The following is a 20,283-nucleotide window of genomic DNA, read 5'->3' on the forward strand; positions in this document are numbered from 1 at the left end:
CTTTCACTGCTGCATGTAATATACACCAGAGTGAGGGTGGGCACAGCGTGTCTTTCACCTTGCTGTGTAGCTTCATGTAACTGCAAGTGCATACAAGGTCACAATCAAATAATGAATAGGAAATGTATTAACACCCAGCATATACATTTAGAATTCTGAAACAGGAGTTGTTGTCTTCTAAGACTTCAGAGTCTGGCCCCAAAAAGGTATTTAAGAGACTTTTCAGACCAAAATTGCATGACTAAACCTACTTTTGATTGCAAATTGGCTCAGGGCCAGTAAAAGTATGGTAATCTGGACTTAGACATTATTAAGAGCCACTGTAGAACATAATGGCCTAGCAACTATAAGTTCACCCAGTGGGAAATATGTTAAGCTGTTTAAAGGAAAAGATTTATAAGGAAGAGTTGAGATCACAAAGCTCCAAGGAAAGATACAATTATCTGACAATTAATGTTATGTAGTCAGGAAGCTCTTTAAAAGTTTTGTAATAATGAATACTTGTGCTGTCCTTCCCATATGCACAATGAAGAGCCTTTGAAATGTAATCTGAGATAGTTAATTCAGTTTTATATCCCATAAAATTGGCAAGATAGCCACCACCATCTTTAACACTTTCACATTATCATTGGAAAGATGAAGGCTACATGATATAGTGGAATAAATGTAATATTTAGGTATCTTAATTAACAAATAAAAAGTCTTAGGTTACCATGATGTGTGAGAATTCAGCGACCAAAGAAGGCAAAAATACACAGCAGCTTTCAAAAGTTTGGAGAGTTGTTTCCTTTTATTGGGGGTAGGGAGATTCAGGGTGGGGGATGTGCTTAGATATTAAACTGACACAGAAATGCACACCAACACGTGTGGGTATCACAGCTGCCAACTTTCACGCAGTAAATAAGCACCCTGACTTTCACAATAAGCCAAAAATCAAGCTAATCCCATTTCAAAACAAGGCCAAAACAAGCCAATCCCTAAGAACCCCAACACTCTATGTGACTAGATCCCCCTGGCATGCAGTCTGGGACTGTTGTGGGCCTGCTGTGCACCCCTGACTCTCTTCCGCCACTTGCCCCTGCCTGCTGGGAGCTGATCAAAAAAAAAAAAGAAGCAGCAGCAACAAGCTACAAGCCAAACAAGCAACAAGCTACAAGCCAAAAACTAGCCAACAATCAACTCACTAGCCAATTAAGCCAAAAACAACCCGAATTTCTGAGTTTTTTCCGCAGGTTTGACATGTCTGGTGTGTATGTGTGTTTCTTTATGTAGATTTATATATATTTCAATTTGTTTGTAAGTGGGTAGAGAATATTTACAGGGTTAACTATATTTCTATATATTTCCATTTCTTTTACTGCTTCAAACACACATTTTTTTTTTAAATACAAGACAAAATTATCTCACTTCTGAAACTTTGGACACCTATTAATTAACTGGACAAGGCTGAGTAACAGATGCTTTCCTGAGCTCAAAGTCTTTTCTTTTCAGAAAATATTAATCCTGAAATGTATAATATGGAGGACAACCACCCAATCCAACTTGCTCTTAAACAGGTTTCTAATACTAAAGCCATGACTATAACTTACACTTCCTCAACAAATTTAATTGAAACTTCCCAAACGCCTTGCAAATCCAGCCTTAAACTGTAATAATGTATCTCCAGCACATGGTAAATATGTAGATGGTCTAACATGGGGCAATCCTTGTAACATGAAATATAACCACTAAATTCATAAAATTAATTTCAGTTTTGATTTTTTTCTCTGATCCATGTCCTTCATGCTCCTGATTTCTATCTCCTTATACTCAATGGCATTTCAGACTATATTGGCAGGTGATGTTGCTCCTTTTGGGAGACATCTAGTGAGTCTTGCTGTGGATTGCACGCACTGTGGATATCACAGAAAGTGGAAGTTGCCTCCCAGGCAGGTTTTGGAAATGAGTAACTCCAATGTATGAACTCGAATGGCTGCCAAGTTTGCAGAGAACACACAGGCTGAACTAGTGGTGTAGCGGTTAAAAAATGTGTAAAGTAACCTAAACTAAACTCCATAGTCCCAGATGAGAAGAAGGTATACTCCATTTACTCTTGTTTACCTTTGACTGTACTACTGGGCTGAACTTCATGTTCCCTTATTGTTAATGTCTTTACTGACCAACACACTGTTGAGCTTTGTATCTTCATGATGTGTGGACTGTATATTAGAGCATATTGTGAAGGATACCTTGATCGCAGCTTTCCTGAATTATGTCTCGTTTAAATGTATACTTTGTTGTTGTTATTATCTATTTAAAGTTAAGGCCAGATCTTTCAGGCCTTTCTTAAAAAATCTCTTCTTGAAGAAAACTGAGTTTTGACTAAGGATAGTAGAATTTGTCCTATACTATATAAAACATTAAACTCTAATCACAAAAAGTAAGTCACTTGAGATCAACATGCCCATTTAATTCAGCAACTGTACTCCTCTAGGATTTAATGAAATGTGTTTGAACATTGTACTAAACCAGAGGTGGGCAAACTACAGCCCACCGGCCACATCTGGCCCATGAGACCATCCTGCCCAGCCCCTGAGCTCCCAGCCGGGGAGGCTAGCCCCTGGCCCCTCCCCTGCTGTTCCCCCTCCTGCTCCCCCGCAGCCTCAGCGCGCTGCGCCGCCAGCACTCTGGCCCGAGGCTCCTGCGGGGCAGCACGGCAGCATGTCTGGCTCCGGCATGGTAAGGGGGATGGGAGCAGGGTGTTCTGGGGGGCAGTCAGGGGGCGGTTGGATGGGTAGGAGGTTCTGGGGGTTGGTCAGGGAACGGGGAACAGGGGCGTCTGCATAGGCGTGGGAGTCCCGGGGGGCCTGTTAGGGGGAGGCGGTGAGGATAGGGGTCGGGGCAGTCAGAGGACAGGGGGAAGTGGAGGTTGGATAGGGGGCGGTGTCCCGGGGGGTGGTTACAGGCGGGGGTCCCGGGAGGGGGCGGTCTGGGGATGGGGTTGGATGGGTCGGGGATTCTGAGGGGTGCAGATCTTCCATCGGCCCTGCAAACATGGGGGGGAGGGAGGGGACTATTTCCTGGTCCACTGCCTCGCAAGATTTCAGCTGGTGCTTCCCTTATTGTCTTGGATAAGTAACATTTTATACAGCAGATTAAATTTTAGACCTTATATGTTGACAAATCCATTAGCTTCTATAGCATAAACCAAAATGTTGAGGACAAAACATAACTATAATAACTTTCTTATAAATTCCAGATATTTCATAGGATTGCATGAGATTCTTTAATAGTGTATAATGTGTAAAATGTAGAAGGGTCCAAATGATGTAGGAATCTGGAAAAATGCGTATATAGATAGCATTCAGTTTTAAGTTACAAATATATTTTGGTCCACATGCCTTTCTTTTGTGAGACACTGTACGAAAGAAGTCTGATCTGTGTCTCTTGTAAGACTTGATGAAACAGGTTATTGTTATTAAATATATAAAAAGGATTGAACTGGCTAGTAGCTTTCACTGTGCTTGATCCTGCAAGGTTCTGATTGCCCACAACTTATTGTGCACTCCATAAATGTAGCCACATCAGGATGCTGGTATTCTAACCCCAGAACAATAGTCTCTCAGTCACTAGTGTTGTTGGAGATGCTGGCTGCTGAATTCTGGACTAACTGAAGCTTTACAGTTTCATGGCTTACCGTGGTTAGGAGATGGGATGCAGTGTTCGGCCCAATCCAGTAGCAATACAAGGAGGACCTCATGATCACAGACAGATTTATGCTTGTAACTTTAGCGCCCTTGTAGCCAAGATGGAGTCTGCTCTGCAGGCAGCTCTGGCCAAGAAAAGGTGCACACAAAAACGCAGCAGGGCAAGTACCTTCTACCCCCAGAGCACCTGTTCCAAACCATCAGAGTGAACACACACACACTGGAAGAGTACAATGAATATAAGAAAGGGAAATATTTACAATTCAATAGAGAAAGTTAGGTGGAGTGGTAAAACAGGGTTACATTCAACACAAGGTCCAATAGGCCCAGTGGTACCACAATCCGAAAGGGCAGATACTGTGCAATGCATCTGCACTCACAGTTCAAGAGTCCTGGGCAAAGTTCCAGTCCAGTGGAGAGTCTTGATTGTCCTTGTAAACTTCAGCACCAGTAAATCTTCCCCCCAAAACCCGTATGGTGCCTTCTTCTGCCACTCTCTGCAAAGCCACACAGAGTGACAACCCCCCCACTTAACAACAGCCTTCCTCCTTATTTCCAAAGCACAGGCACAAGCCCCAGTACTCACTCTGGGCAGCAGCGATAATGGGTCCAGCTCTGGGTAGTCCTTCTTGTGAGATTCCTCCTTGGCACAGTGAATCATAGAATATCAGGGTTGGAAGAGACCTCAGGAGGTCATCTAATCCAACCCCCAGCTCAAAGCAGGACCAATCCCCAACTAAATCATCCCAGCCAGGGCTTTGTCAAGTCTGACCTTAAAAACCTCTAAGGAAGGAGATTCCACCACCTCCCTAGGTAACCCATTCCAGAGCTTCACCACCCTTCTAGTGAAAAAGTTTTTCCTAACATCCAACCTAAACCTCCCCCACTGCAACTTGAGACCATTACTTCTTGTTCTGTCATCTGGTACCACTGAGAACAGTCTAGCTCCATCCTCTTTGGAACCCCCTTTCAGGTAGTTGAAAGCAGCTATCAAATCCCCCCTCATTCTTCTCTTCTGCAGACTAATCAATCCCAGTTCCCTCAGCCTCTCCTCAAAAATCATGTGCTCCAGCCCCCTAATCATTTTTGTTGCCCTCCTCTGGACTCCTTCCAATTTTTCCACATCCTTCTTGTAGTGTGGGGCCCAAAACTGAGGCCTCACCAATGCCAAATAAAGGGGAATGATCATGCCCCTCGATCTGCTGACAATGCTCCTACTTATACAGTCCAAAATGCTGTTAGCCTTCCTGGCAACAAGGGGACACTGTTGACTCATATCCAGCTTCTCGTCCACTATAACCCCTAGGTCCTTTTCTGCAGAACTGCTGCCTAGCCACTCGGTCCTTTGTCTGTAGCAGTGCATGGGATTCTTCCGTCCTAAGTGCAGGAATCTGCGTTTGTCCTTGTTGAACCTCATCAGATTTCTTTTGGCCCAATCCTCTAATTTGTCTGGGTCCCTCTGTATCCTCTCCCTACCCTCTAGCGTATCAACCACTCCTCCCAGTTTAGTGTCATCTGCAAACTTGCTGAGGATGCAATCCACACCATCCTCCAGATCATTAATGAAGATATTGAAAAAAAACCGGCCCCAGGACCAATCCTTGGGGCACTCCGCTTGATACTGGCTGCGAACTAGACATGGAGCCATTGATCACTCCCCGTTGAGCCCAACAATCTAGCGAACTTTCTATCCACCTTATAGTCCATTCATCGAGCCCATACTTCTTTAACTTGCTGGCAAGAATACTGTGGAAGACCGTATCAAAAGCTTTGCTAAAGTCAAGGAATAACATGTCCACTGCTTTCCCCTCATCCACAGAACCAGTTATCTCATTATAGAAGGCAATTAGGTTAGTCTGGCATGACTTGCCCTTGGTGAATCCATGCTGACTGTTCCTGATCACTTTCCTCTCCTCAAAGTGCTTCAAAATTGATTCCTTGAGAATTTGCTCCATGATTTTTCCAGGGACTGAGGTGAGGCTGACTGGCCTGTAGTTCCCAGGATCCTCCTTCTTCCCTTTTTTAAAGATGGGCACTACATTAGCCTTTTTCCAGTCATCTGGGACCTCCCCCGATCACCATGAGTTTTCAAAGATAATGGCCAATGGCTCTGCAATCACATCCGCCAACTCCTTTAGCACCCTTGGATGCAGCACATCCGGCCCCATGGACTTGTGTTCTTCCAGCTTTTCTAAATAGTCGTGAACCACTTCTTTCTTCACAGAGGGCTGGTCATCTCCTCCCCATACTGTGCTGCTCAGTGCGATAGTCTGGGAGCTGACTTTGTTCACGAAGACAGAGGCAAAAAAAGCATTGAGTACATTAGGTTTTTCCACATCCTCTGTCCCTAGGTTGCCTCCCCCATTCAGTAAGCGGCCCACACTTTCCTTGACTTTCTTCTTGTTGCTAACATACCTGTAGAAACCCTTCTTGTTACTCTTAACAGCCTTTGCTAGCTGCAACTCCAATTGTGATTTGGCCTTCCTGATTTCACTCCTGCATGCCTGAGCAACATTTTTATACTCCTCCCTGGTAATTTGTCCAATCTTCCACTTCTTGTAAGCTGTTTTTTTGTTTTTTTTTTGTTTTTTTTTAAGATCAGCAAGGATTTCACTGTTAAGCCATATTTGGTCACCTGCCATATTTACTATTCTTTCTACACATCGGGATGGTTTGTTCCTGCAGCCTCAGTAAGGATTCTTTAAAGTACAGCCAGCTCTCCTAGACTCCTTTCCCCCTCATGTTATTCTCCCCGGGGATCCTGCCCATCAGTTCCCCAAGGGAGTCAAAGTCTGTTTTTCTGAAGTTTGGGGTCCGTATTCTGCTGCTCTCCTTTTTCCTCTTGTCAGGATCCTGAATTCGACCATCTCATAGTCACTTCTTCCCAGGTTCCCATCCACTTTTGCTTCCCCTGCTAATTCTTCTCTGTTTGTGAGCAGCAGGTCAAGAAGAGCTCTGCCCCAGTTGGTTCTTCCAGCACTTGAACCAGGAAATTGTCCTCTACACTTTCCAGAAACTTCCTGGATTGTCTGGGCACTGCTGTATTGCTCTCCCAGCAGATATCGGGGTGATTGAAGTTCCCCATGAGAACCACAGCCTGTGATCTAGTAACTCGGTTAGTTGCCAGAAGAAAGCCTCGTCCACCTCATCCCCCTGGTCTGGTGGTCTATAGCAGACTCCCACCATGGCATTACCCCTTGTTGCTCACACTTCTAAACTTAATCCAGAGACTCTCAGGTTTTTCTGCAGTTTCATGCTGGAGCTCTGAGCAGTCATACTGCTCTCTTACATACAACGTAACTCCCTCACCTTTTCTGCCCTGCCTGTCTTTCCTGAACAGTTTATATCCATCCATGACAGTACTCCAGTCATGTGAGTTATCCCACCCAGTCTCTGTTATTCCAATCACATCATAATACCTTGACTGTGCCAGGACTTCCAGTTCTCCCTGCTTGTTTCCCAGGCTTCTTGCATTTGTGCTCATACTGAATCCTGTCCTGGGGTGTCCCCGGTCAGCCGCTCTGTCCCTCCTTGGCTTCGGGCAGAGTCTCAGCTGCTGCACTCTGTGAGGGCCTGCTTGTTGTAGACCTTCTGTCTGGAGCTCCAGACACACACAAACCCTGTTGCTCTCCCTCTCTCCAGGCTCTTCCCCTCCCCAAACAGCATTTCCTCTTGGCCCATGCTCTCTAAACCCCAAAGGGGTTACATGATATATAATGCACATTTCCATATGTATTAAAATAACTTAATGTAGTTAAATATTACCAATTTTAAAAGTGTGATTGAAGAAACACATTTTTCGATAGAGATGATGTTCTAATAATTGGATGCCTTCATGGGTTCCTCTGTGACTGTTCCCAGTAAGGCAATCTAATAGCAATAATTCACTTAGGGTAAAAGCTATTGCTATGCAGATGTCCCTGCATCACTTAAGCATTACTTAAGACCTACTTAAGTCTTTTAAGGGCTCAGTCAGTGCACAGGGACATGTACCAGCTGTGTAGTTGGTTGATTTTCATCCTAACTACAGTAGGAAGCTATCAGCTCTATGTTTATAAAGATTTTTTTTTCTAAATAATATTCTTCAGCTCTTCAGTTTTAAGATGACACACATTGTTTTTTTTTTTTTTTTTTCATTTGTGAGTTCCATAGCTGAGTTTTTGTTCCACAATAATTATTGCTTGGCCTTGTGCATAGTTTGCAACTTAGCATGACAATAGTCTTCTAACATTTTGGTTTACATGCAATAAGGTTTGATTATTTAATATATTTAATAATTCTCTTCATATAATCTTTCTTAGAGTCTGGGATGAAGAACAGCTGGGATCTGGGTAGTTGGAAATTTTGCTGCGAGGATAATTTCCTTAAAGGCAATTATAAACATAAAATCAATATTCTTCCCACACATGCAGAAAAGCCTTAATTTTGTGGAAAGGAGAAGCTTGCAAGTGAGGGGAAAATATAAGAGCCTCTACAGATTTAGATTAGCTCAGCAGCTGGTGCTACTTAAAAATTAAACTAAATGTCTATCCTTTTCTGTTGTGAAAATTCAGCCATTACATTGGGCCTTAGGGAGCAGAGACCAATGGGCAATTTGAGGGATCCCAGGCTACGTCTACACTACACGCCACTTTTGGCAGCATGTAGTGTACATACCTGCAAGCCCCTCCCCCCCTCCCCCCCCCCCCCAGCATGAGTATAAATAGGAGTGTAGCCAGTGAGGCATGGCTTAGCTAAGTAGAGTAAAGATATGCCTGAGGGGTATGAGTATGTATGCAAGCACATACCCTGTGTGCTGTCTACTTACCCAAGACGTGCTTCCTATCTACACTGCTATTTTTAAACATGTGGTGTCTCACTGCCTCCCCACTGCTGGAGTCTTTCCCCGCTGCAGGAAAAGACTCCCCAGTGAGGAACAGTTCTGGCAGAGGGAAGACATCAGTGGAAGGCTTCAGCAGTTCCCTGCTGCTGGACCACTACTTTGTCATAGGGCAAGATACCAGCAGCTAAATGGCAGTAAGGAAAGGCTCTGCCAGCTCCTGGCTGCCAGAGCTGACTCCAGGAAAGGCTCCATCAGCTTGACCTTTCCCAGTGGTCTCCTCCCTGCTAGTCTTTCTTGCCTCTCTGGCAACAGGGAGCTGCTGGAGCTTTTCCCCACTGTTTCCCCTCTGCCAGAACCTTTCACTGACACATGTAGCTACAATACTGCAGTGTGGACACAGCCTGCTTTTCCCTGTGGAGTGTAGCTATACAGACACTATCTGCTGCCAAAAATGGTGAGTAGTGTAGATGTAGCCTCAATGTGAGGAATCTCCAAAATGAGATCCTCATCAAGATTTCCTCCATGCTGCCCTGTTGTACCAGCTATGCTGAAATTTGTCACCAGCCAAACCATACTGCAACAGCTGGAAATAGTTTTCTGCAAAACTTTGATTTCTCCTCCAGCCCGTTGCTTTCAATCAGATATGGGTCTCAAGTTTAATCCAGACTACCTCAATACATTATTAAGTGGCCTCAAGGTAAAGGTTCGTTTTGATGTCACAAAGAGGTGGACTTTATTAAGCAATAAATCCTAGTAGTTGCTGATAAACGTATTTAGATTATATTTCAATAGCCTGTATCTTTATTATCCAAGCAATTTTTTTTTTCAAATTTAGCACACAAATTTGCGTGCCAAGTTAGAATCAAAGTTCACCCTTTTTTGAGTTGGCTGAATGGGGAGGAAATATGGTCAGAATTGTTTTTAAAAGCACTCATAACTCAGAAAGAGTCAATGGGATTGTGTTTAAGATTTATGGAAAAACTGACAGTCCAGCTATGATGAAGCATGAAAAATGTTAGCCCCCCGCAAAGTGAATGTTTTGCAGATCTGAATGCAAGGACATAGGGTGCTAATGAAAACTATTTTGCAACTTTAACTGTAGAGGGCATTAAAGACTGATATAAGAGTGCCACTTGAGGAATTATCTCAACTATTGAGCAGAACTTTACTGCCATTAAACATGAATCAAGTCAATGTTTGTACGATAGTCACACTGCATAACTCTCCTGCTCAACTGGTATTTTCTTCCTCTCTTGTTCTTAAAGTTTTCAATTATACAATTATTTCAATTAGTAATATGTATAATGTCTCTACTCTGGTCCAAAAGAGACTGGCCAGTGACTAACACATCCTTTGTTTAAATGGCTTAGTGTTCAATGTATTGATTATTCTCCTTTTTTTACAAGATAACATCAGATGAAGTAAATCCCCAAACTATTTGATTGTTTTACATTTAAAAATTGCAAATGTTTCTCACCTTTTATTAAAGGTAAGCCTGGTAAGAGTTGAACTATCCAGGCTCAATTTCTTTAAATTTTCAGAGCCTGTGGCTTCTCTCTAATTCTCTCAGCAGGAGATATGACAGGAATAAAAATAAATAGGCATGTGCTTGTCTTTTATTGTCTGATGCTGGTGTGAGAATCAAATCCGTCAAGCCAAAGAGCAGCAACCTACTGCTCCAAACATAAGAGACATGGGGGGGGGGGGGCAGTGGTTAATCCCCCATAAGAATTGTTTGGAATCACCTGCCTAGCAAGGTTGCTGAACCAAATATATTAGGTCATTTTAAAAGCAGCTAGTATCAATACCGTCCCAAGGAAATATTGTGTAAAAAGAGACAACCCTCAATGATCTGAATGGTTTTTTACCTTTTCCACTATGTTTTACATTCTTAATATACTAGAATCAATTGTTAACATATGATGTGCCCTGAGAGATCGAAAGTAATACATAACATAATAACTTATGAAGAACATAAAATGTATCCAAGAGTTAAGAGCTAAGGGTTTTCTGTTTGTTTGAGACAGCTAAGAATTCTCTCTCTCACTCTCTCGCTCTCTCTTTCTCTCTCTGGAGCTGGGCAAATAATGTGCAAGAAATATTTTTTGATGAATTTGCCTTCTTTTTATGTTCACAGAATGCCTGTGAGCAAATGTAATTTCATTGTATGTATACATTATTTGAACTTAGTCAACTAAATAGGTTTTGAATATCATTTACAGCATTGTTTGCTTTATTTGAAAACTGAGATTTGTTGCTTAACTGTATTTGGTCACATAAGGTTGATGGTCTTGCCTTTGTTCCCCAGTTAGATAAGCGTAATTCTTATAATCAGGTTTTTATTGTAAATACTCCTGGAAGGTAAATTTAACACTCAGTTTCCAAGAGTATTTTAAGTATGTGATTTTAAAAATTGATCACAACACAGTTCTTGGAAATCAAACACAAAAGGGTAGCTAACATGGCCAAAGAGATTTGTATTTAAATTCAAATAATTGCTTGTGAAAAATTATTTTCTTTATTCACCTACTCGGGGGGTTGGGTATTCCCACATCCGTGACAATAGCCAGATGATTGTTCCACTTGATACAGTCATCCTTGAGCTTTTCTACATACAACAAATTGTTCACATATATTCCTCACATGTCCAAGGTAGACGAGAACATTTCCCAGGATCTACGTTGAAAATAAATGAACTTGTTTCAGCAAATACCAAACATTCATGACTGACAAACAGGGATAAAGATTCTAGCTAGAGCAGAAAACTAATGTTTTCTCTAAACAGCTCAATGTCATAAATGTGCTTTGTTACCCAGCAGCACAGTTACAAACATGGGGCCTGCCCTTGCAAAGGAGACTATGCAGCTGTAGTCCTGTAGTCCTCACAAGACCCCCATTTAATCACTGGGACTCCATGTGGGTGCAGGTTTCTGCCCTGATGCAACAAGTTACAGAATCCAGTCCCCAGATCTCTATGATGTGGATTTCCGATGGAATTTGGAACAAGTCCTTGATACATTACATGAAAACTTCAGAACTTAATTTTACATCATTTCTCTGGGTAACACAGGGAATATAAAATCAATATTACTTTGTTCTAATTTCCTTACTGGTGAAATCAATGCTGGGTTTTAATTAGATAAACTGATTTTTTTTTAAGCTTCCTAGTTTAGTTTTGGGGTTGACAGCAAAGAGCTGAAGTAGTCTCACATTTGAAGAAAACACTGTATATTTGTTATCAGCAGACTGAAAACAAACCCTTGTTTATCAAGTAAAAATAGAATGCAAGACCAAATGTGAGAAACAAATTCAGACTTTACAATAGCATCAAAGTCTGAGTTATTATCAGGTAATATAGTCTAGGTGTTCTTAAAATTCATCACAGTCTTAAAACTTCTTTTTCAAAATTACAGGTTACAATTCAGCAATGAATTTAAGTTCATATTTAATTTTCAAATGTATCTTTAAGTAGATCCAGTGCAGTGCATAGTTTTGAAAAGACTTTTTTGTAGGATTAATGCTATTTTTTCTGTTATTCTTCATGACTGAAAGTGTCTCTTAAAGCAGAAACTGGAAAAAAAAAGTGTCCTTCTGAGAAACTCATGAAGAGTTGTCCTGATTCAAAATGACAGCACCATCTGTTGTTCTCAATAAGACTGAGGCCACAGGCTGTCCCCAATTAAGACAGTGGCAATTTTGGCCCAATCTTCTTTTGTTCTCAGTAGGTCTGAAGCCACAGGCTGCCATTAGCAAAGGTTGGCAGTCTGTAGCCTCAGTAGCTGTGCTGTAGTGACGCCATGCGGAAAAAAAGTATGAAATGATGTTTTCACAAATCAGTTTAATATGTCTTCATTCAAAATGACAGCACCTTTATAATGCATTTATAATGGTGTTAAATATATTTTAAAGTGTTTTTAATTTACGGGGGAGGGGGGTCGTCGTACTCAGAGGTTTGCTATGTGAAAGGGGTCACCAGTACAAAAGTTTGAGAATCACTGGCCTAATGTGTGTTAATGAGCACTACGTTAACACGTGCTAGGGAGCTTTTAGTGCATGGAGTAGGATCTACACCGGCCAGCTAATGCGCAATGTGTCACACCCTCTAGTGTGCATTTCCATGCCTTGTAGCCAAGACCTTAGACAGCCCCAAGAGTTCTGTCTACGGGTGCAGCACTGCCCTGAATCTCCACAGGACTGTGAGCTGCAGACTTGCCTCCAACTTGCCTCTCCCCCCAACATAGCCCTCCCTCCTCTGCCCTGTCCTCTGCCTACCCCCTAGGCCAGGGATTAGGAGAGAGTTCTCTGAAACGGCCTTATGGCTGTCTTCCTTAATATCTATGCTGAAGGAATCCTCCCCTGCATGGGACTGGGGCTCTTAAGGCCACTTTACACTGTTCAACAGAAACTCAATGGTTTCTTGTTTTATTGTCGCTTAGTAATGACTAATATAGGTAGGCTTGGAAGGATAGTATTTTTATTGATAAATGTCGATGAACATTCACACACACACACACACCCCACTCCGATGAAAAAATATTTCCAGCAATTTTAGTTGAAATTTACGGATGGGTAAAGTAAGAAAAATGCTGTTTGATAACTTTATTAGAGCTTGATTTAAGCATATTTACTCTGCATATTTTGACATGTGATGTTAATAGTTTGTGGTTTAATGTTTATAGAACTTTAACCATTTAAATCTCAACAGCTACTGTCACTAAATAATTATTGTCTAACTCTCTCCATTGTTTGATCCCCCCATAATTCCCTGCAACTATGAAAGTTTAAATAGACAAAAATCAAATAAAATGCTTAAAACCCATAATTATGTGATACTGTGAAAATTAAAACTGATAAAAAAATCAAATATTCAAAATTATAAAAAAATCAAATCAAAGAAATTGAATTCTTCCAAGCCTAAATATAGGTCTGCTAGTATAACAGTACTGGGCATATTTCTCAATGAACTCAGTAATATTTAACTCTCCCGGCTCCATATCAACAGCCATTGATGTCATTGTATCATAATTGCAGCTTCTCTGGTCTCGTTCTTTTTTATAGGCATTTACGTTACACAATAGGCCTTTTTACATTATGTCTAGACAATGGGGTGCATGAATATTCACTTCAGATATAAGCAGATTTTGTTCAGTGCAATAAAGTTTTGAGTGGTAATCATTCTTGCAACTGCAAGAGTTGGGAAGGAAGAGAACAACTCCAAGCTTTTTACATTTGTAAATGTAGTTACAAATGTTTCCTTCACCAGATGAGGTGGGAAATGAACACAGAGTATGTTTACTAAGGCTGCAAAATACTCATGCTACACTGGCTGTTGCCTCTAAACCTTATATTGAAACACATGTTTCAAAGTATAAGAACAGGGACTTTTCTATTAACATAGATTTTTACCCCACTGTAAGGAGACTGGTTCTGTCATTCTTGCCTACAAAACAGTGATCTGCTCTTTGAAGAAATCATGTCCCATAGTCAAGGTATGTGCAGTGTGTTGATACGTTGATATTTTTGTGTGGATAATATAAACCAGTGATTCACACCACAGTGTATTTTCCCAAATGTTTGCTAACAAGAGGTATTGTGCTCCAATTACTTAATTATCTCTTGAACTAGTATTTTATCTTTTAGTGGCCATCAGAACCTGCTTGTACAAATACTGGATGTCACTTAGAATTCTGGCTGGTGCTCTTTATGGTCAGAAATGTATATGGTTTGCAGTTTAGTATGATCAGTATTCTGAGGTAATTGTGTTCTCTGATTAGCAGGCACGATGGGTGTTGAGTATTCTGAAATTCTGTTTCTAGCTTGATTACAAATATTGTCCTAATATTTTTTTCCAGAACATTATCAGCTGTATGTTCCTGAATCAGCCCAAGTTGGGTCAGCAGTAGGCAAAATCAAGGCAAATGACGCAGATGCTGGTTCTAATGCAGACATGAAATACACGATCATAAACGGTGATGGTTCTGGAGTGTTTTCCATATCCACTGACAAAGAGACACGGGAAGGAATTATTTCCCTGAAGAAGGTAAGCAAATGGCTTTGGAAGTGCTTCTGTAAATATAATTAAAATGTTAGTGAAGTCTGCACAAGACAAGCAGAGGTCAAGATGGAAATGTTTGTTTTAATTTGTAAACTTACTAGAGCACATATTGATCCAATGCTAATATAATGTCTCCATCAAAAGCTTTAATTCTGTGTGGGAAGTGCAGAAGGAGAAGGAGATGGGAAACAATCTGAAGTCAACAATTAATTAAATATTCTGTGCTTCTAGAATGACCAGAGTTCAATATTCAGTAATATCCAAATAGACTGAATCAGATTAAACCATGTAGGATTTTTTTAAAGGTCCCACCCCTTGCGAGTGGCTATATTGTTCATGAAACATTTTGGATTAAACAAACTAAGTATAGACAGACAGCAAGAGTATAGTTGTCCCCAAATGGCTTTAATCCTGACCTAGAAGGTTCATCTATGGCAATGAGAAATTCAGTTTAGTTTTCATGCCTTTTCAGTCCTTGACCTCCCTGCTGAGACTACCGGAAAGGTGCCAATTATTGAGGTGGTTTATATAACATACACACCTACACCTTTGCAAATAGACTGAAATCACTAAGTAGCTATCAGGTGGTTATAACTTATATGAATTATCCAGGTTCTAGTCAAACTGTTGGCCCTTAGACAAAAGGCTTTGTGCCATATATGGTGATGTTTAACTGAGTTCTACACAAATGGGTTTATGACACCGAGTTCATCTCATATCTGCATTAAGCAGGTCCCCTGAACTGAGTTTCTAGTAAATTCCCCACAAAACACTAAGACCCCTTTGTAGGATGTGACTGGATTTTTGTTTAGTTTTACATGAAGAAAACAGGAATTAACCATACGCTGTTATAATTAATTAATTAATTTTCAAAACATTGCCAATGGTAGGAAATTGTTTTTAGATTTAAGTCTCTGTTTGGATTAACAGGCATCAATTAGTTTTTTGTTTTTTTTTTTAATGTGGAGCTGTTGTTTACCTGTGTAGGCCTGGATTATATTACACAAACAAGCAATGGAAGAATGCATTAACATTCATATTTTACTAATGTATTTGCTCACTTTCAATGAAGGCAGGAAGAATGAAAAACAATCTCTGGAAGATATGAAGAAGGGGAGATGTTGGGAGGGAAGCTCCAGAAGTGAAATCAAACAAAACTTTTTGAAAGAAAATATACTCCCCCCATCTCACTTTTCATGTTTATTGAAATATAACCAAAAACCCAAAATTAGAGTCAAAGTCAGAACAAATCACAGATACACACACACACAAAATCCACACACAAAATCCAAACCCTCCCCACCCCAGAATTTTTGTCCTTAAAACTAGAAGATCAATCCAGTATTATAGGGCCCCATCTCAGCCTCCATTCCGCCAAGCTCATACTTTTTTATCCACATTGCCAGTGACTGAACAACTGCACAAATAGCATGAACAAGAGTTTCAGGTGTGCCATTCTGTGCTTGCCCCAGACAGCTGAACAGTGGCTCTGCAGAGGTAGTATAAAACCATTGTATTAACAACTACCAGAGTTTCAGAGAAAATGTCTGTCTTTTACTTATTGGAACAGATGCTGAGTCCTCTGGTGTCTGAAAAAGATCCAAAAGTCAATTTTCCGTAAGTCTGGCCATGCAACAATGGAACTCTCAGTTTTGAAGCCAACAAATCCCAAATGCAGATGTGAAGGGAACAGAATAATAAAAACTGCTCCACTATCTCCTCTGACCCAGAGCAGGCTTCCTGAGGATCCTCTTCATCTACTATGTGCTTCCCTCATAGGCTACTTCTAATATATAATTTACTATGAAATACCTGCAACCATATGTCCCTGTACTTGACAGGAACTCTGTTATTTTGAAGGTTCTATAATGACCTTACTGAGACAATCTTTTGGGCAATTCAATACTGCTAAATGGCATTCGGAGAAATATTCCATAAGCACGCTCTGGTTTAGAGCTCTCCTAAATTGAGCCACCATGCTGGAATGCTGTTGCCTGAATTTACCAATGGGAAATACATTTTAAAGTAAGTGTAGGTTAGAGGGAGGCTGCTTGACTGTTACAGGGGGGAAAATTACCCTTTTTTCCCACCAGTTACTCCATTTCTTCCCCTGTGACATATCCGAATAATACTGGAAATTGAGTTACCATTCTGAACTCTCAGCCATGCAAAGCCTTTGAAAATTAAAAATAAAAAGAATTCCATCAAGAAAGCTTCAGGGCATAACAACCCAAACCCCCTTCTTTAACTGGAAGGTAGACTATGCTTCTCTCCATTAGGTTACATTATTGCCCCAGAGCATCTGAAAAAATAACGCGGTTTTCCAGGGGCAGGATACCCATATGCTATATAAATGCAAAGGACTAATAGGAATATTTATAGTTAATATCATCCTTTCTGCCAACATTAGTGTTCATCCCTTCCACCTCATCACCTTAATCTGGCACCTTATCACCTTAACCTGCTTCTCTCAGTTCTACTCAGCAACTGAATCACTGCCCAAGACAAGTCCCAAAATATCTGTAACTCCGGGAGGGCTCATCACAAGCTCCAACTTCTCTGAAAGAACAAAAGAGTACCATGAAATCCCCACCCACAAAAGCTCTTGTTCATGTTAATTGCTGCTCTGGCTGCTGCTGAATAATTATGTAAAGTGTAAAGAAAAAAAAAAGTCCCCATCTTCTGTACTGCCCACCAGCACTGTGACATCATTTATGTGGATGAACATTTTCATTGACAGAGTGAAATTCCTCTTCCCCTTAATCCATGTATTTATGCCCTGAAATCCTATTACTATACACTGCCCACAGTAAAGTGTCCAAAGAAAAATAATACAACAGACTCAAGGGACAACTTTGTCTCATCCCAGAATATAGCCTCTCCCTTCCACTCTTTTACTAAAGGGCATAATACATGAACATACAAGGGCTGCATCCAATTAATAAACAGTAGGGAAATACCACTATGAGACTGGACCAACCATATATAATACAAGTTTATTCTTGTCAAAAGTTTTGGTCCAATCCAAGGACAAAACATAACTCTCCCATTTCCCCCGTCAACCAATTTCAAATACTTCCTGCAAACTACACAAAGTGCCCGCCAGCATGTGACCTTGAACTGCATTAAACTGAGTGGGATGTAATAATTTCCCTGCTTTTTCTCCAAACTTTTTGCTAGAAAAGCCAAAATTTTGTTTCCTGTTTTCAAAATGGTATTAGGTCTCCAGTTCCTGATGTCTTCTCAATCCTGTTTTTGAAAAAAAGAGAGGCCTTCATAAAAGGAAGGTCCGATGTACATGTATTCAAGGTGTCACTGAGAGCACTGCAGAGAGGGGATTCGTAAACCTCTGATAAAATTTGACTGTGTAATAGTCTGCCCTCAGAAAAGTTCCTTTCTTCAGTGACAAGACAACTACATGAACTTCCGTTTCCTCTATTGGACTCACAAGTGAGTCCTGTTCCTGAACTGCCAATGTTGGAAAACCTGCAATACTATCCAAAAACTGCTGCTGCTAGAAAGGAGGAATGGTTTGTCCCTAAAAGAGCTCATTGTAATATTTGTAAATTATCCTCCACATGCCATTAGAGTCCCTGCAGACCTGCCCAGTGTTAGGATCCTGTAACCCCACCATAACCCACAATAGTCTCTTTTCTTTACATCCTGAAAACATATCAGAGGAGACTATTGCACCTTCTGGCCTCAATTTCTTTGCAAATATAGCTGATTCCGGCTTTCTCTTTCAGTACTGAACCATTTCCTACTTAACTTCCCCAGAGATCCTTATTTCTAGGCATTCCCCACCTTGCAGTCAACTATGAAGATCTCTCAAATAGCTCTGCAATGCTAAATAATGCCAAATCATATGTATGCAATTGTCCTGAAAAGGAATGTCGACAGCTCACCAGATTCCTCTGTGTCCATTCCCAGCACTCCATCTGGGGTTCATAAAACTTCCAAACTATTTCTCTTTCTACAAAGATGGCTTCAACTTTTCTAATTGTCACTGCCCTATTAAGTAAACAACCATTTAGTTTCTAATAGCATTGACCCAAAAATCACAGTTCTATACTCCCCCTTGGTTCAACTTGACCAAGCAGTCGTCAGAAAACTCTACTGGCTGCACTGCACATTGTCCAGTCATTGAAGTAGCTTTTGCATATACCCTGTCCAATCAACTACTCTACAAAATTCTCCTCTACAAAAATGTGAATTCCCCCTCTTTCACTGAATGAGGATACCCAAAAACATTTCTTAATCCAGCAACAACCCACACTGCTTCTAAGTAAGTTTCGTTAACTTGTAACCCTGCCAATTGATTCACACTGTCAGTCACTCTAGCTAAACAATTAAAATCTCCCATTAAAAACAAGTGTCATAATGTCTGTAAAAAAAAAAAAGGAGCAACCTCTATAAATAAATCTTTCCTCAGCTTTTGATGCTGTGGGTTATAGATGGTGCCACAACAATACCCCAACCCAAATAACAGAAATCAATGAATAAACATCTTCTCAGCTGCAGTTCTTCTATGCTTTATACTGATGCTCCATAAGTATAAAGCAGTACCCCTACTCCTTCATATGTATCAGATGCTGGGGACCAAAAAGATGGGCTCCTCCTCCACTCTCTCTGCGCTCACAAAATGTGACACCTAGAATATTGCTTTTGTTTCCTGGATCCCCATGAAATTCAAATCCTGCCCCTCCAAAAACCTAATAGATCAACTTCCTCCAGACCACACTCAGAATGGAGTGCATACTCCAAGTTGCAATACCATCTATGCAAAGGAAGGTCCAAGTACTTACTGGTACTTGTGATTCCTGTCTACCTGACCACCTCGTCACTGTTACTAATCTGTCTGATTTACCCACACACTCTTTCCTTTAGCCACTTTTTCTTTGTTGGCTGGTTTATTATTCTCAGCTGTGGGGGGGCCTTCTGAGTTCCCAGATATTGATCCCAACTGACAGTTCTTTCTGAAGTTGCTCAAGCCCAGTAACCCCTAATGAATGCATTTGTAACCCACCCACAGGGTCGTCTCTCTTCTCTCCCTCATCCAGAAGAGTGCCTAATACAAACTGTATTATAACGCTGCCTGTTGGATCTGTGAAAATACTATGTGTTTCTCTGGGAGTCGTCCGGAATTGGGCTCTATCTCCCGGAGGCTACTGAAGCCAAACTGGGATTTTTTAGGCAATAAAGTCTGGTGGTGCAGCAGGGCTAAGGCAAGGTCCCTGCCTGTTCTGACCCCACACCGCTCCTGGAAGTGACTGCCAGGTGCCTACAGCCCGTCGGGGGGTATCTGGAGGGGGTGGGAGTCTGGGGGGTCAGGGGCCAGAGGGCCTTGAAGAAGGGGCGGGGCAGGGAACAGGGCAAGGGTGTTTGGGTTTGTGCGATTAGACAGCTGACAACCATATATGTGGTTCAGACAGCTGTAGGCCATAACCCCAGCAGTCTTCTCGGATCCTCTCTTTTAAAAAATCCTCCTGTTCTTGAAGCTCAGCACATAAAAACATGCTGCCCAACTGTCAGGTCTTCTATACCAGAAGCTGCCAGTCCCTCCCTGGTGACTTGGCTTCCTGCACAACCAATTACACCTGCAGATGTTCCTTTCCAATTTTCTCTTTTTCTTCGTCATCATCTCTAATAGACTCCTCCACATTATTAGTGCTTGTACCCTCTTCTGTATTGTCCTGGCTCTCAATGGTTCCCACTCCCTT

General features: G+C 41.2%; 1 protein-coding gene across 8 annotated transcripts in view; it reads left to right on the top strand.

The window, feature by feature from the left end:
• Window positions 1-20,283, top strand: part of CDH18 (cadherin 18) — an 840,354-nt gene that overhangs the window by 740,235 nt on the left and 79,836 nt on the right. For all 8 annotated transcript variants that reach the window (XM_037893304.2, XM_037893305.2, XM_043540230.1 and 5 more), the window contains one exon: window positions 14,361-14,548. In XM_037893304.2, the coding sequence (XP_037749232.1) occupies window positions 14,361-14,548 (188 nt within the window). The remainder of the gene's footprint in view (window positions 1-14,360; window positions 14,549-20,283) is intronic.

The sequence above is a fragment of the Chelonia mydas genome, chromosome 2 (genome assembly GCF_015237465.2).
Source record: "Chelonia mydas isolate rCheMyd1 chromosome 2, rCheMyd1.pri.v2, whole genome shotgun sequence".
Taxonomy (NCBI): domain Eukaryota; kingdom Metazoa; phylum Chordata; order Testudines; family Cheloniidae; genus Chelonia; species Chelonia mydas.